Source organism: Channa argus, chromosome 16 (genome assembly GCF_033026475.1).
Source record: "Channa argus isolate prfri chromosome 16, Channa argus male v1.0, whole genome shotgun sequence".
NCBI classification, from domain to species: Eukaryota; Metazoa; Chordata; class Actinopteri; order Anabantiformes; family Channidae; genus Channa; species Channa argus.
In genome coordinates, this window is record NC_090212.1 from 17,821,425 (window position 1) to 17,837,007 (window position 15,583).

The 15,583-nt window shown below is 38.8% G+C and overlaps 2 protein-coding genes across 4 annotated transcripts; one reads left to right on the top strand and one right to left on the bottom strand.

The window, feature by feature from the left end:
- Positions 1 to 596: 596 nt before the first annotated feature.
- On the top strand, positions 597 to 11,151 carry cdkl1 (cyclin dependent kinase like 1 (CDC2 related kinase)). Of its 3 annotated transcripts, none has more exons than XM_067479252.1 (10): positions 597 to 722; positions 1,528 to 1,776; positions 3,343 to 3,464; positions 6,083 to 6,155; positions 6,497 to 6,587; positions 7,784 to 7,984; positions 8,556 to 8,638; positions 8,782 to 8,838; positions 9,112 to 9,273; positions 10,149 to 11,151. In XM_067479252.1, the coding sequence occupies exons 2-10, from the start codon at positions 1,609 to 1,611 to the stop codon at positions 10,248 to 10,250; spliced, it is 1,059 nt and encodes a 352-aa protein (XP_067335353.1). In that variant the 5' UTR covers positions 597 to 722; positions 1,528 to 1,608; the 3' UTR covers positions 10,251 to 11,151. The 3 variants fall into 3 exon arrangements, with proteins under 3 accessions (XP_067335353.1, XP_067335355.1, XP_067335354.1); XM_067479254.1 differs by lacking the exon at positions 10,149 to 11,151 and adding an exon at positions 9,405 to 10,142; XM_067479253.1 differs by lacking the exon at positions 597 to 722 and adding an exon at positions 723 to 857.
- dmac2l (distal membrane arm assembly component 2 like) lies at positions 10,745 to 15,582 on the bottom strand. Its single transcript, XM_067479261.1, has 5 exons — positions 15,445 to 15,582; positions 15,206 to 15,309; positions 13,988 to 14,196; positions 12,876 to 13,047; positions 10,745 to 11,467 (listed from the first exon to the last, which is right to left on the bottom strand). Exons 2-5 carry the CDS (start codon positions 15,298 to 15,300, stop codon positions 11,353 to 11,355), a joined length of 591 nt encoding a protein of 196 aa, XP_067335362.1. The 5' UTR covers positions 15,301 to 15,309; positions 15,445 to 15,582; the 3' UTR covers positions 10,745 to 11,352.
- Position 15,583: the final 1 nt, after the last annotated feature.

Sequence of the window (15,583 nt, forward strand, 5' to 3'; positions counted from 1 at the left end):
TAGCTGATTCAATTCTGTCTCATGACTTATGTTAATATACTGCTTTTCATTCATTTTATTGAACTGCATTATGGGGGCTTTTAAAACTGCCGCCAAAAAGCGCAGCCTTACAACTCCTTCAGTTTAACATCCATTTAAACATCCCCCTACCTGTGACAAAAGTAAGTCGAAAGGTGTCTTTCTGCCCATGGGAGAAAAAAAAAGTTACTTTATATCAAATGTGTGTTAGTGGGTGTATGTGAAGCAACCAAGAGCAGACCATTTAGATAGTGGATATTTTTGGTTCCTATTGTTGGATATGGGCTTTCATAATAAATATGAATTATATAAAAAAATGTGTTCACAAAAATGTTTTTTTGTGAACACAAGGAGGTTGATATTAAAGTGGACAACTGGTGCTACAGTAAAGCAATAAACGGCACTTCTGATTATTAGCAGTCATCATCATTTAATAAAATTAGAGTTGCAGAAAACAAGAAAAACTTTGATAGAAATTTCACTTCCTAAATTTGTTTAGGAATTTTAATTAAACGAATTGTTTACCGGTTGGGGTTTTATTTTGAAAAGCAGAAGCGGATGTGCTCTAACAGCCTATAAAACAACAGAGCTGCATTTGCAGGGACACTGGATTTGTGATCGTCCCCCTTAAAGGTCGGTGTTTTGAACGAGAAACGCCTCCTCGCCCGAGTCTGAACCTCTGACTGAGAAACGTTTCTCTGACGGTAAGTTTAATTATTACATTTTATGATGACCTGAGGCTGCTGTTACTGAAATATGTATTAGAGATTATGTATATGTGTCCACTTCTATGATCACCTGCTTTCACGAGGCAACTTTGTTCAGATTTCAGCGTTACAGTAAGTATTTTTCCTCCACATCTAAACATAAAGCCTATTTTTTTTTTTTTTTTTATGTAACCTGAGCTGTAAAATTATCCATTCATGTAAAATGTGTGTTGCTTCTAAAGAAGTGGAACACTCTGATTTTATTCCCCTGGCTGTTCACGCTCCCTCTCTCTGTTATTTGTTTTTGCTCGGCATCTCCTCAGGGAAATGACCCAATATACTTTGCATTGCAAATGTTTTCATTACGCAATCTAACGGGTGTAAAGTTGCTTCTCAGCATTTAAATCTGTCTATTGGAGACGGTTTGGGGGTTTGGTGTAAAATGCAGGTGCCACATCCAACAAGATGAACACAATCTGAACTTATTCTGGAGCTGTTTTATTAGAATTGTAATCAGATTTTAATTAGAAGATGCATGCAAATTCATGTGATTGTCAGTATATTTGGATTGCACCATCAGTTTTGTTTTTTAAGCAGTCAACTGCTATTTCTCTTAACCAGACATAAAGATAAACATTTACAGAATTACTGTCTTTTTCTGATGGAAGAGCAAAGATTAAAATCACTCAGTTTGTCCTATGATGTTTTTACTTTCGCTTTAAATGTGTGAACAGTTTGTCAAAGCCGCAGGTTGTTAAATCCCTGCTCTAAACACCTCCCGTGGCTCTTCTTTCCTTTTCAGGCTGCAGACACACTCCCTCCATCCCTGCAGCCTCCCGGAAAATAGCTTTTACTTTCAAATGACCGCTGACCCAGATTGAGGATGGAGAAGTACGAGAAGATTGGAAAGATTGGAGAGGGGTCATACGGCGTCGTCTTCAAGTGCAGGAACAAAGACACGGGGCAGATTGTCGCCATTAAGAAGTTTGTGGAGACTGAGGACGATCCCATCATCAAGAAGATTGCACTGAGGGAGATCAGGATGCTCAAGGTATCAACGCAAACTGGCTCAAGTTTTTATTTTTCTCCTACAAAGACCCTCACATGCATTTTCTTATTGTTCTATGATTTAAAAAAATTGGAGCAACCACCCAGGTTTGCCAGTGTGTGGAAGTACAAATAGATAAATAGATGAAAAGTTCATAAATGTATTAAAAGATGCAAATGGCTTTCAGTGAGTAAAAAGTGTGTGATAACTCTTATTAAGTTGAAATTTGAAATTAAAAGGCAAAATTATGAAATAAAAACTGGGAGAAACTGTGAGAGTCCATCAAACTGCATTATTAAGTCAGAATTATAAAAGAATTAAAAAGGATAAAAGTCAAAACTCTGAGAAAGACAAAGTTCTGACTAAGGTAAATTAAGGTAAACTTATGATATAGAAAGTGCATATTTTATTCAAGTTGGGCTGTTTATCTTGTAATTTTGACATAATAGATCATAGTTTGACTTATCAAGAGCTTATTACATACTTTTTTCCCCCTGGCTTCCACACATATATAATGCAAACATAATGCAAATATGTTATTGTACAAATTTTCATTCTGTCTGTTTGAAGACATATTTACATGTAAAATTAATAATATAATTACATTTCAATTCAGCTATAAAGTAAAAAAAAAAACAACAACAAAAAAACATAGACAACTAGAAAAGAATTCCACTAAAATCATATCCTGAACATCCAAAATAAACATCTACTGTCACACCAAACCCTGAAGTTTTATTAGATGTTGTAAAGATTCACATCCTGTTTTATGTGCCATGAAATATACAGTGTCCTGTCTGTTGTGCACAGCAGCGTGCAGTTAATTCTGCAGACAGAGGGGAAGCATTTTTGTAGCTGCTGCACAAAGAAGCCCTCATTCAAAGGAGGTTTAGAGGCTTGTAATGAAATAAAAGAAGAGCCGTCCAGGGTCAGGGCCAGCTCAAGTAGCTTGATTAAAATATATTTTAATTAAGGAAACAAGAAGCTTTGCAACATTTTATAAGTGAAAATGTTTATGTGAGCGTCACCGCCACTTATGTTTGTCGGTTTGCTTTCAGCTGCTTAACAGTTTGTTGGCAGAAAACTGATAATAACACGGAGCATCGTGGAGCAATTAGTGTGGACATCAGCGACGGTTATGTCCCAGTAGCCTTCTTTGAGACAAGGAACTCAAGTTTTCTTACATAAAGACTCAAATCTAGATGTTTTTTTGTTTTCTTTTATGTTGTGTTACAATTATCAAAGATCTACTGATACAATTGCTCATGGTTTAATTAGTCATGCAGTGGGCGGGGGTGTTAGTGGCCTGCTGGACGCCAGGAGCTCATAAATAGGACAGGACGGGGACACGTTGTCAGGGGCAACAGCTTGTTTATTACCATCTGTTAACAGTTCGGTCTGTTTGATAAGAGCAAACCACAGATTTCTCTCAGATGCAGTTTGACAGACTTGTGTGCTAGTTAAACCGTACTGCTGTACTGTATTTCCACGATAATGTGTGTGACTTTACCAAAGCCGTCACATCAGCGTGTTTGGTTTGCTCTTCTTTTGTTTTGTGCCTGTGTGCAGCAACTGAAACACACCAACCTGGTGAATCTGATCGAGGTGTTTCGGCGGAAACGGAAGCTTCACCTCGTGTTCGAGTACTGTGACCACACAGTCCTCAACGAGCTGGACCGCCATCCCAGAGGGTGGGTGACTAAAACTGTTTACCTTTGTAAACACAAAGAGAAATAGTTGTTAAGTAAAAAGACACAATGATTAGCAGAAGGAGATTTTAAAAGCAACCAAAAATAGTCACAATTTGACCAAAGCAAAGATACAAAAAGTAAATAATGTGACAAATGAGGTCGTCACATCATTTATGGTCATTTGTCACATCATTTATTGTTTGTCTATGTCCAGGGCTCCAGTTATTTCAGAATCTGCCCACAAATACAATAGTAGCATTTGGACCTTGTGAAGTTGTAGAATTGAACATGTTAGAAGCCATTTGTTTCAGATAAGTGTTGGGTCCCTGTAGCTGCTAAAGGCTCCGTTTTTGTGTGTTTGAAATGTGCTTGATGGCAGTATTAGGACTTCAATATAGTGAAATTATGGCTTGTAAAACCAAAAACAATGGGATGAAAGAGGCTAAAATCTATTTTTGACACGTATTGATAAATGCAGCTTTAAGTGCACATTTACAATAATCTGTCTTGCGCCTTAAATAGTACGACTAACCTAAGTTTTCCCTATTTCTCCGATTTTTGAAATACAAGTCGCATATAAGCAGAGAGTCAGTTTGGACACATTCCCTAAAGACCGTAGCTTGTTCCAAACCTCTCAGTTGTTGCCCACTGTTTCACATCTTACTTAGAGAACAAAAAAACATATTGAAAATTTAGTCCAGATGTGTCGTAGCTGTTCCATGTCACACATAAACATCTACTTCTTCAGTAGATGGAGTTGTCATGAAATTAGTCCAAATTTCCACAGTCTGAGCCTTTTTAAAGACGCCTCATCTGTATTTGTTGGAAAACTGTATGTGCTAAAGCTCATGTCGCTTAAGTCGAAAGCTCCAGAACAGCTAATGGCTCAACGGCTGTAGTGGAGAGAAGGTTTTGTCGACAGCTGTTTCCAAGGTCACGAGTGAAAGTTCGGTGTCAAAAGGGCGACGCGTTAAAAGATGGGATTTTGCAGACATTTGCCTAATTTCAAAATACAGGAGTTTTATTTAGAATAACACATATTCAACTCGACTAAATACTCATCAAACAGCCCCTAGAAACATGATATAAGGAATGAAACAATGAGGACTTTAATGAACACACAGCGATGTGCTCAGAGAGCTGCCCAAACATTCAGGCTGAGCATAAATCTCAGTTTAAGTGCTGTGTGCTTTCCATTATCTCTGCATTACATATATACCACACTGTGCTTTGTCCGGCTCCGATGGGCACGACGTTCATCTCCGGGGAGGCTGACCTGCTCCACTGTGGTATGTTTACGGCGATGCTCTCCCAGAATGCTTTGCTTTTAGGGGAGCCGTCGAGGCTCCTTAGGTTCGGCCACATTTTATATGGAGCGTTTTCGCTGTCTGGTTTTCCCCCGTTCTGGTCCTGGCCTCTGTAGGACACAGAGGGTTCAAAAGAAGAGAAAACAACTAGAGAGAAGGGGGCGGAGATGGTTATTAATTGCCAGTCACACGGCTCGATTTAGCCTTTTCCACTGCAACACTGACAGATGATGGTCGCTGAACCAACAAAGCCTCAATGTTGAGCACCGGGGCTCACAATGGAAACGGCAGAGCTGTTCACTGATGGCACAAAGAGCGGCAGACTTTTGTTTTCCTATAGTAGTTTTTGTGTACCACCCAAAACCCAAGGCTCACACAGGTTTCCAAACTTGACCAGGTGAAGTCAAATACATAATGTTATAATTATTATTATTATTATTATTTCTCCTTTACATTGTCATCATCAAGATCAAGAAGCTTTAATGTCACTCCACAATATGCACACATACAGTTGAAGGCCAGCTAAAAATACACGGTTTAAAAATATGATTTATAAAACATAAAAACACGGTAATAAAATTGGTAGAAATGAAAATAAATGAATGACTAAAATTAAAATTCAATTGAATTCTTAGTCCCAGGTTTTAGTAAAAATCAGTAGAATCGGAGATGTACAATACGTGTGCAATATTCACAGCGTGGATGAAGTCGAGCCTCTTTCCTGTCTGATATAATCAATAAAAGGACTTCAGATCCTGTCAAATACGCTTTGTGAGTCAGACCAAGAGCAATTAATCCTCTCCGAAGAAAGACAGGAAACCAGACCCCTGAGCGACTGGGGTACTTTTTAATTATGTCAGAAGAACCCTTTTAGCTGTAACCTCACAAAACATTAAAGCCGTCTCATGTGGCCACGTTCCAGGTTTTAATTAAAATGTCTGGACAGATGTTGAATCTATAGTGACATAAAATGTGGTACAGATGTTAATGTGGGTTGTTAATAATGACAGCAGTCTTCTTGTTAATGCTTCTGGCCTTAATTTGTTCGGACTTTAGAAACTGTACCTGTGGCAAAAGTTAAAGTGACGTATTGAAACTGTCCATATAATAACAAATATCACTTTATAAAGGTATTTATACTTTGGAAGGATGTAAAATAAAAGGAATCCTTTTCTTTGAACAAAACGGTTCAAGTGTTTTAACCTAATGAACTCGGTGTTCAGGTTTTTTTTTTTTTTTTTTGTTCAAGGTCAGTAACGAACACCCGAGCTCAAAGGTGCTGATTTCTGTCCGGTCTTTTTTGTCCCGCAGCGTCCCAGAGCACCTCGTAAGAAGTATAACCTGGCAGACGCTACAAGCCGTCAACTTCTGTCACAAACAAAACGTAAGCGACCTCGTTTCTGCTCTTGTCTGTCTCTTCGTGTACGGTTCCCTGTATACGTTTCTGCTGTCAAACTTTCCCTTCAGCTTGTTTTTGAATTCCTGTGGCCTCCTCCCTCCTCCGGCTCCCACCAGGCCTTCTGTTTTATGGCTTTTTTTTTTAACAAGAATTCCTTCCCCTTGGCTGACCAGCAGTTAATGTGTCACCTAGACACAACAAATGCTACACGGGTTGCAGGGTGGCACGGAGTCCAGAAAGTCTCTTTCCTTTTGCTGCTTCTCACACAGGCCCTTTATCGTCAACATCTCACTGTTTTCAATTGTCTCTGTATCTGTCTGTGTTAGTGCATTCACCGAGACGTCAAACCAGAGAATATTCTCATCACCAAACACCAGGTCATCAAACTCTGTGACTTTGGGTTTGCCAGGATTCTCAGTGAGTTTTTAAGATTTTATCAGCAGCTGTTGTCACATAGGCATTGCCACCTAGTGGGCACACGCTGTATTTAGTGGAGTTTGTAGAACTGCCTGTGCTTTTCAAGCCACAAAAAAAGCGATACACGTATAGGATAAATGTCTGTATCATTACCTTGATGCTTAATTTTTTAAATATCCCTTCTAAATGCACTTTTGACATAATGAGTGATAAAAAAGCAAAACCGTAGAAAGAAAGAAAGAAAGAAAGAAAGAAAGAAAGAAAGAAAGAAAGGGGGCCTTGTGGATCAATGGATAGAGCTGCAGGATCGAATCCCTTATCCCTGCTTATGATTCCAATGCAGCTCAATAGGGAAACACAAAGAGAGAGTTATGCACTACAATTTGAATGACATCCACTTTATTTTAATATCTCACATTACTTAACAATATTAATTACAGATGACTTTAACACATTTTTGTACAGAAAAGAAATGTCGATTTTGTCCTCTATCATTCACCTAAAGAGCACTTTAGAAGGGGATGTTTCAGTGGACAGTATAAACTAGAAGAACAAGTTGTATTATCATGAGGTGATCAAGTTAAATAAAAACTTCATTCACTTAAAGCTTAATTCAAAATGAGCTAATATTTTAGAGAAAATGGTAAAATGTCTCAGTCTCAACATCAGATATGTTGTTTGTGTCCTATTGTGAATAAAAAGTGGGTTGATGAGATTTGTAAATCATTGCATTCTGGTTTTCTTTACCTTTTACACATCGTCCCAACTAATTTAGTACAGTTCCCATGCTGGGGTTCAAGGGGGTGATAAATCTATAGGGGTTGTAACATGATTCAAAATGTTGGAATGAAGAAAAAACTAAAGTAAAAGCTTTTAATTTCTGATAGTTTTACCTCTTCAGGCCTGTATAAAACACCAAATAATAATTTAAACAAGAAAATCGCTCTGATCAAACTCCTATGTCCATGTTCAACAAAGAATTGTATTATTACAGATACAAATGAATAGTGTAGAAACGGTTTCGTGTGTCATCATGTAAGTAGCAATGCCTAGAAAATACACAGAATGTTTGGAACTTAATCACCAAAGTCAAAGCTGAATAGTTGGAGGACAGATCAATGCACTTTGCTTTTAGCCTTTCGTTTAATCGGATCACTCACCGTCTACGTCACTGTGTTGTGTGTATGTGCCGTCAGCCGGTCCGTGTGACTACTACACAGACTATGTGGCCACTCGTTGGTATCGGGCCCCTGAGCTGCTGGTGGGAGACACTCAGTACGGCCCACCTGTCGACGTGTGGGCCATTGGTTGTGTGTTCGCTGAGCTGCTGTCAGGGATTCCTCTGTGGCCCGGCAAGTCCGACATGGACCAGCTCTACCTGATCAGAAAGACTCTTGGTGAGACTGTAAACCTGAAGGTTTTTCTTTTGGCTCACTTTGCTGCTGCAGGAGCTTGAAAATAAAAGATGTGCTCAAAGTGTAGACTGTCAGCTTTTCATATAAGGGTTTGGATGAAAATACTGGCTAAACTATGAAATAACACTATTTTTAATCACAGGCTTCTGGGTTTTAATTTCTCAAATGTATTTGTACGAAGTAACATAATCATAGAAAAGTGACTATTTGGTTGAAAAAACTGTTTGTTCAGCAATTCAATCAGTTTCCGTTTGTTTTGGGGGAGTTTTGCCTTCAGTAAGTGCAATGCACATTGGTAGATTCAGGCATGACATTGACTTTAAGCCCATCTTGACTGTTTAATTTGTGCTTTATCCACTGTGGCAGCACACAGAGGCAGAATTATGTCCAAATACCTGTGGACCTAACTGTAGTTTAGTGTTTTTAAGGTATATTTTTCATTAACAAGTGGGAATAAATCAAATATTTGAAATGTTTGTCAAGATCAGTTAAGTTGGAAATGTTTGACTGATTTGACACTGTGTGTTACGTGCATTTATCTCGTACTCCGCAGGAGATCTGATCCCCCGTCATCAGCAGGTCTTCAGCAACAACCAGTTCTTCAGTGGAGTTTCCATCCCAGAGCCACAAGAGATGGTGAGGGGCAAAACTTACTTCCATAGCATTTCTTTGCACTCTCCACCTGCATCACAAATGGATGCTATACATTTTTTAAGATGTAGGTGTATTCTGAAGTAAAATCAGCGACCGATTAAATCTTTGCTTTCTTCTTTTTGTAGGAACCTTTGGAGCAGAAATATCCAAACTGCTCACACCTGGCTCTGAGTTTCATGAAGGTAAACATATTGTCTTTAACTTTTGGGAATGACTGGAATATTTTATTTACATTTTTTAGCCTGTTCCAATACAGCAAACTAAAATCTCATGTATTTGTAACACGAAAAATTGAATTCATACAATTAATGTAAAACACTGTTTTGAGAAAGTCAACAGCCAAATATCCTTAACAGAAAACAATAATCCTGTGCATTACCATTTACTTTCTCATGGGGCAAACGGACTGTCTGGCCCTGACCTGTCTGCTCTTGCTGATGGTTTTGATGCTATAGGGTTGTCTGAGGATGGATCCATCCGAGCGGCTGACCTGTGAGCACCTCCTCCAGCATCCGTATTTCGACAGCCTGCGAGAAAAGAGCCAGAGAACATCTCGAGAGCAGGACCGCTCTGGAAACAAGAGGACACGTTTACCTCGCAAACACCTTCCCCCTGGGGTAAGCAGGGATCTCAGTGAAGAACAATGATGGTTTTGTCAACCGTCAGCATATAGACACCAAAGCCATCAGTGAATCTCTTCATCTCTATCAGTCTTCAGCCTGGTTTAACCTGTTTGTCTCTGCCATAGACCTTCACATCACCCAGACGCAGCCCTCCACTGGTCAAAATACTGTATTTCTTCATTCACAGATGAACAAGCTAATCCAGGTTGCACACTGACAGAGACTTAACACGAGCAGAGGAGATTCCATTAGAGGTTATGGCACCTGTATGGCGATTGTGGGACTAGACGATTAATTTAGAAAATTACTGAAATTCTCCTTTTTATATTGCATATATATTCCGTTATTATCAAATATCCATAATCTTTTACATTTGCAAAAAATTGTTGTTAGGGAATATTGACCTGCTTTGCTTAGCTTACTTTACTTAGTAAGTATCTTACTGTCTTAATACAAGTACAATAGAATCGAATTTCTACTAGCCAGTAATAAATGTAAGCGAGCTTGTCTCAAATCTAACTAAATTAAATTTTAAAAAATGGCGGCAGATCAAACTGCAGTGCTACTGATACTTTTTCTGTTTTCATCTTCTTTTCCTGCAACATTTGGTCATGAAATATGTCAGAGATAATGTTGGAATAGTAGTAGGAATAGTAGTTAGTAGTGTTGAATGACTGTATGAAAGTAGCTGTAAATCTAAATGTAAGCATTCCCCATACTACCACAAATTTACAACCAAATGAAACCCTTTCTAATAACCATGAAATCATGTATCCTACTAATAATACATTATTAGTCTCAGAATTGTTCCTGAAATGATTTTGAAAAAGTTTTGTTCCCCTTTTTTAATTTATTTTTTTATTGTCCAGTATTTGCCACAGCTGACTGGCAGCAGCATCTTCCCAGCTCTGGATAATAAGAAGTACTACAACAACCTGCGCAGGTTCAACTATCACCTACCAAACATCTAAACACACGGATCCTGATCTGAATTTAACCCATTTAACCAAATTCCCCGTCAGCCTTTTCTGAAACAGCTCAGGAAACGGAGCAGAGTCAGGTAGCACCTTGGTTATTCAGGCATTTAAGAGGATTCAACCACTTTGTAAAATGTAGGTTTTTCCACACGAGGCATGTCGGGTGTCTCACGATATCAATGTCAGTCTATGCACTATTTCCCGACATTACGTTGGGTCATGTACGTTGCCTACATTTCAAGCTCGTTTTGTGGTGTTTTGTATAGATGTGTAAAGACAAGGAGCGACGTGCTGCTCTGCTCATAGTTGCCGAGTGGACTGAAGGTAAAACGATGATGTAATTAATGCCTTGCCTGGTTTGCCAAATGTATTTTTTTATATAATGGACTGTAAGAGTGACATGTTTTGTTAGTGAGTTTTTTGTTGTTTAACTGATTGTTTCAAGTAAGTTATAATGTAGGACACAAATTTGACATATGACTCGTGAGCATTTCTGAAAATAATGTTTATTGATGTCAGGAGTGAATACAGTTTTAAACATCTCTTTAACTCACAATCATTAGCATTTAGCAGTGACAATACCACATTGTACTTTATTATCTCTGAAACTCTAAGGTGCTAAGGATGTTTTCAGCCATCTGTCTGTCCTCAGATATTGTACAAATGCCAAATTATTTTAAAGGGAAATTATTTAAATGACCCTTAAATGCTGGAAATTTTCTCAAATTGTTTCTGTGTACCCACATGTGAGGTATTCTTTAATATCTTAAATGTTGACAATATAATAAACTATCATTATATCAAACTGAAAATAAAGTGCTTTTCTTTTTGCTGGACCGTTCCAGTAATGCTTGATCATACAAGCTTAGAAATTAAACAAACCAAAAAAAAAAAAGTTTCTATTTAACCCATAACTTGCTCCCGAGTCATTAAAAAGGCTGAGCTGTAATAAACAGTTTGCATCACCACATTTACATGTAAATATATTTAATTGCTTTAGGTGAAGGACCTGCATGCTGGACAATAAAAGCATCCCAGCTTTTCCCTCCTTTAGGATTTTACTTTGAAAAACTTTAAACTGGAAGTTGTTTCTCAATCAGTCCAGGTCCAGCACAATGTCCAGACGTGGCAGTGCTGTCTGTAGTCTGTCAACTGTCGTCTGTTTGTCTTTGATTCCTGGCAGATCACTGAGAAACAGATGCTCCAGACTCCTGTAAGTAATGCATACTTGATTACTGCTTGAATTTCTTAGAAATATTACAACCCCAATTGCAAAAAAGTTGGGAGGATGTAAAAAATTTAAATAGAAACGTAATTCAAATATTTGCAAATCTTATCAACTCATATTTTATTCACATTAGAACATCCACAACATAGGAGATGTTGAAACTGAGACATTTTAAAATTTCATGGAAAATATTAGCTCATTTTGAAAAAAAGTTGGACGAGGGGCAACAAAGGCTGGAAAAGGAATTGTTGCAAATCCAAAACAAATGGAGGAGCATTTGACAACTAATTAAGTTAATTGGCAACAGGTCAGTAACGTGACTGGGTTTAAAAGGAGCATTTCAGAGCGGCAGAGCCTCTCAAATGTGAAGATGGACAGAGGTTCACCAATCTGCGACAAAATGCCAAACAATTGCAGAAAAACATTTCTTAACATAAAATTGCGAAGCCTTTAAATATTTCACAGTCTACAGTATATAATCATAGAAAGATTCAAAGAATTAGGAGGAATCTCTGTGCACAAGGGACAAGGCCAAAGGTCAAAACTAGATGTGCGTGATCTTTACACCCTCAAGTGGCCGCTGCATTAACAACAGGCCTGATTCTCTACTGGACATCACTGCATGGGCTCAGGAACACTTCCAGAAATCACTGTCTGTAAAACGGTTTGCTGAACAATCCCCAAATGTTAGGTAAAGCAAAGAGGAAGCCATATGTGAACATGATCCAGAAATGCTGCCGTGTTCTCTGGGTCAAAGCTCATGGAAAACCGTTCTGTGGTCAGATGAATCTAAATTCGAACTTATTTTTGGAAACCTTGGATGCCCTGTTCTGCGGACTAAAGAGGAGACTGACCACCCAGCTTGTTAACAGCAGACAGTTCAAAAGCGTCTGGATCTCTGATGGTATGGGGGTGCATTAGACCCTATGGCATGAGCAGCTTATGCATCTGGAAAGGCACCATAAATACTAAAAGGTACACAGAGGTTTTAGAGCAACATATACTCCCATCCAGAGGATGTCTTTCAGGGAAGGCCTTGCATATTTCAGCAAGACAATGCTAAACTACTGCATCCATCACAACAGCATGGCTTTGCAGGAGAAGAGTCCCGGTGCTGAACGGGAAGAATGGGACAACACTCCTCTCCTTAAACTCCAGCAGCTGGTCTCCTCCCTTCCCAGACATTTACAGACAGTTGTTAAAAGATGTGTTGCTGCCATCAAATTCAAAATGAGCTAATATTTTCCATGAAATGGTAAAATATCTGTTTCAACATCAGATATGTTGTTTAGGTTCTATTGTGAATAAAATATGCGTTGATGAGATCTGCAAATCATTGCATTCTGCTTTTATTTCCACTTTAGGTGGGTGAAATTCAGGTGAGTGCTCACCTGAGTTTGTGCAGGGTGATGATGCCCCTGTCGGTTACATTTCCACACGACACCACCTCCATCATGTACAAACTCTTCTGCAGATTCTCAATTGAGCTCAGCCTTTCCAGGCAGGGGTCTTCAATGTAGATACACTTTCTGAGCTTGATTTCCTCCACACATGTCAAACCATCTACAAAAACAAGCAAAAACAGCATCAGGAGCACAATCTCTAATAATTAACTTCACATGGCCAAAGAAGGACTTTGCACCAAAATAGATCTGTTTGAGAAAAAGAATTGTGTGCTGTGAGGTGCTGGAGCCAACAAGGTCAGAGACAGTGTGCATGTGTGCCTGCCTGGTGTAAAACATCCTGCTCACTTGCGTCACTTTCGAATAATCAGCATGAGATAGATGCACTTTCACCCTGGCCTTGCCTTTCTTCTTAAAAGTGAGAAGGGAATCACTTTCAGGTCAATGGTTAAGGTCAAGCTCATGTTAACATAGTTGATACAACTTTACCCTTTCTAGCTTTAATCTTTGAACAGGCTTGAGCAGGGTCTTGTTTGTCTTTTAATCCAACAATTGACACTTGAGTTCAGAGTGAAAGTGGTGACCAATATTGGATGGATTCCCATGACACTGTGTATGGTTACTTGTGATCTCTAGAGGACAACTTTCAATGACTTTAGTGATCTCCTGACTTCCTATCTTGTGCAACAGGTTAAATATTTATGAAAACATCTCAAACTAATTGCACTTGGCATTAATCTTTAATACGCGTGTAACGCTAAGTACCAAAGCATCAAAATGTAATACTGAATTTCTGGTCACATTCATAAACATGTTTTAGATAAAATTTTTAAAACTTGTCCTGGTCTGGTTAAATTTTTGAGGGTTTTAAAATAAAGCAAGGTTCCATTTTCCAAAGTAAGGAATAATTAATCTGTGCAAGTGTGAATAATACTCAAATGTATTTTGTTTTCAGCCTCACTGTGCTACATCGATTGTTTTTGTCTTTTTAATTTACATTATGAGGGAATATACACGACCATTTGGATGGGGATTGTAATGAGACTGCGACAAGTCAGACAAAGACACGAACATAATATTCTCCACACTGTAACACCAACCCAGGTGGTCAAACCCTCTGTACATGATGCAGGATTCAGCAGCGTCAATCGCCTGGATCTTGTATCTGCCCAGAGGCCCCGTTGGCAGCCCGTTGTAGTCATGATGCCAGCGATCGAAACCTTGGAACCTCACTTTGGCACCACATCTCAGCAGCCACTCTGCTGCAGCTCGGTCTGGCCCAACAGCTTTGATCCTCTCATAGTCCACCCTGAGTGAAGATCAACAAACATGCAAAGCACGGTACAAGTTGATGAGGTGGAATGTAAAGGTTCATGTTTGGTGTGTGCTCAGAGGGGAAACGAGAGGAGTTGAGCGTCATAAAATGTGAAGTCCAAATGGCAACCTGCCAACTAGACCAGTAGTTTTAACCCGAACAGATTAACCATTGTTTGTTCATTTGGTAAATGAACAAGTGAAATCCTAAATACATGTACGATGGTTATAACTAAATAAAGCATTTGTGTATGTCCAAACTGACAAAGTTTCTCAAAATAAATTAATAAGAACACAGAAAAACTATAAATTCCGATAATGAGCAATGATGGAAATAATTGTTGACTCGTGCACTTAACAATAAACTAGTAAGCTTACGATAGCAACATGAAATTGGGCAAAATATAAATATTGTTAATATGAAATGACATCCCTTGAAATCATAGTTCACACAAACCATTATCACAAGGTTATAAAATAACCTGAAAGTTGTGATTTTCTGATTATAAATACAACAAACATTAAAATGGTAATTTCCTGATGAGGTGTTTTATTAGACATAAAGTTTGGCTACGATATCCAAATATAATAATTATGTTAAATACAAAATCTATTCATAAATAATGTTGAATCAGTCTAGAGTACTGTTTGTGTTTATGTTAAAGGTGGTGTTGCATTGGGCTACAGTATATTGCACTTGGGTGTTTCTAATTATTTGTCCTTTCTATTTACACCGACGACGGGGTGCAGTAAGAATAGTAGAGTACAAATGCACCAAGACATGATCTCCATTCTTCCAGGTTGTGACAATGTGAACAAAAGCTGAACAGGTAGGACAGAACACTTATACTGGATGACCTTAGATTTCCCACATGTAGCTAACACAATGACTCCTGTGTGCTAATGTTAACTGGGAGCAGTAGCAGATTGTTATCATCCGTCTTTACGTGCATTGCTGTGAAGTTCCTAGCGTCGTTAGGCTGTAGGATAAAATAATGTCTCACTTGTTGAAAACTGCATTAAGCCAGCCCCAGAAGTGTCTGCGGCCCCACTCCCTCTGGCTCGCAGCGCAGTGCACAGCCTTCGATAACAGTCTCATGTCTCTGAGCTGAAAACAAATAGAAAAAATACATTTAAAAAAAAATCAGTATTTTTCTTGGATTCAAAGGGAAAAACGTTTGACTGGGTTTAAAAAAAATTACAGAAACTGCGACAGAGTACAAATTGGTTCAACAAATTTCACCTGCGCTCCAACATAGCAGAATGTTTACGTTCTGGACGCGTCCGTCCCGGCGACCTTCGACCTCGTGACGCAATAACAAACGTGCCATCCCACTGGCTAAACGGGGTTTACGTGCATTCGTACAGTGGGGCGTGTCCAC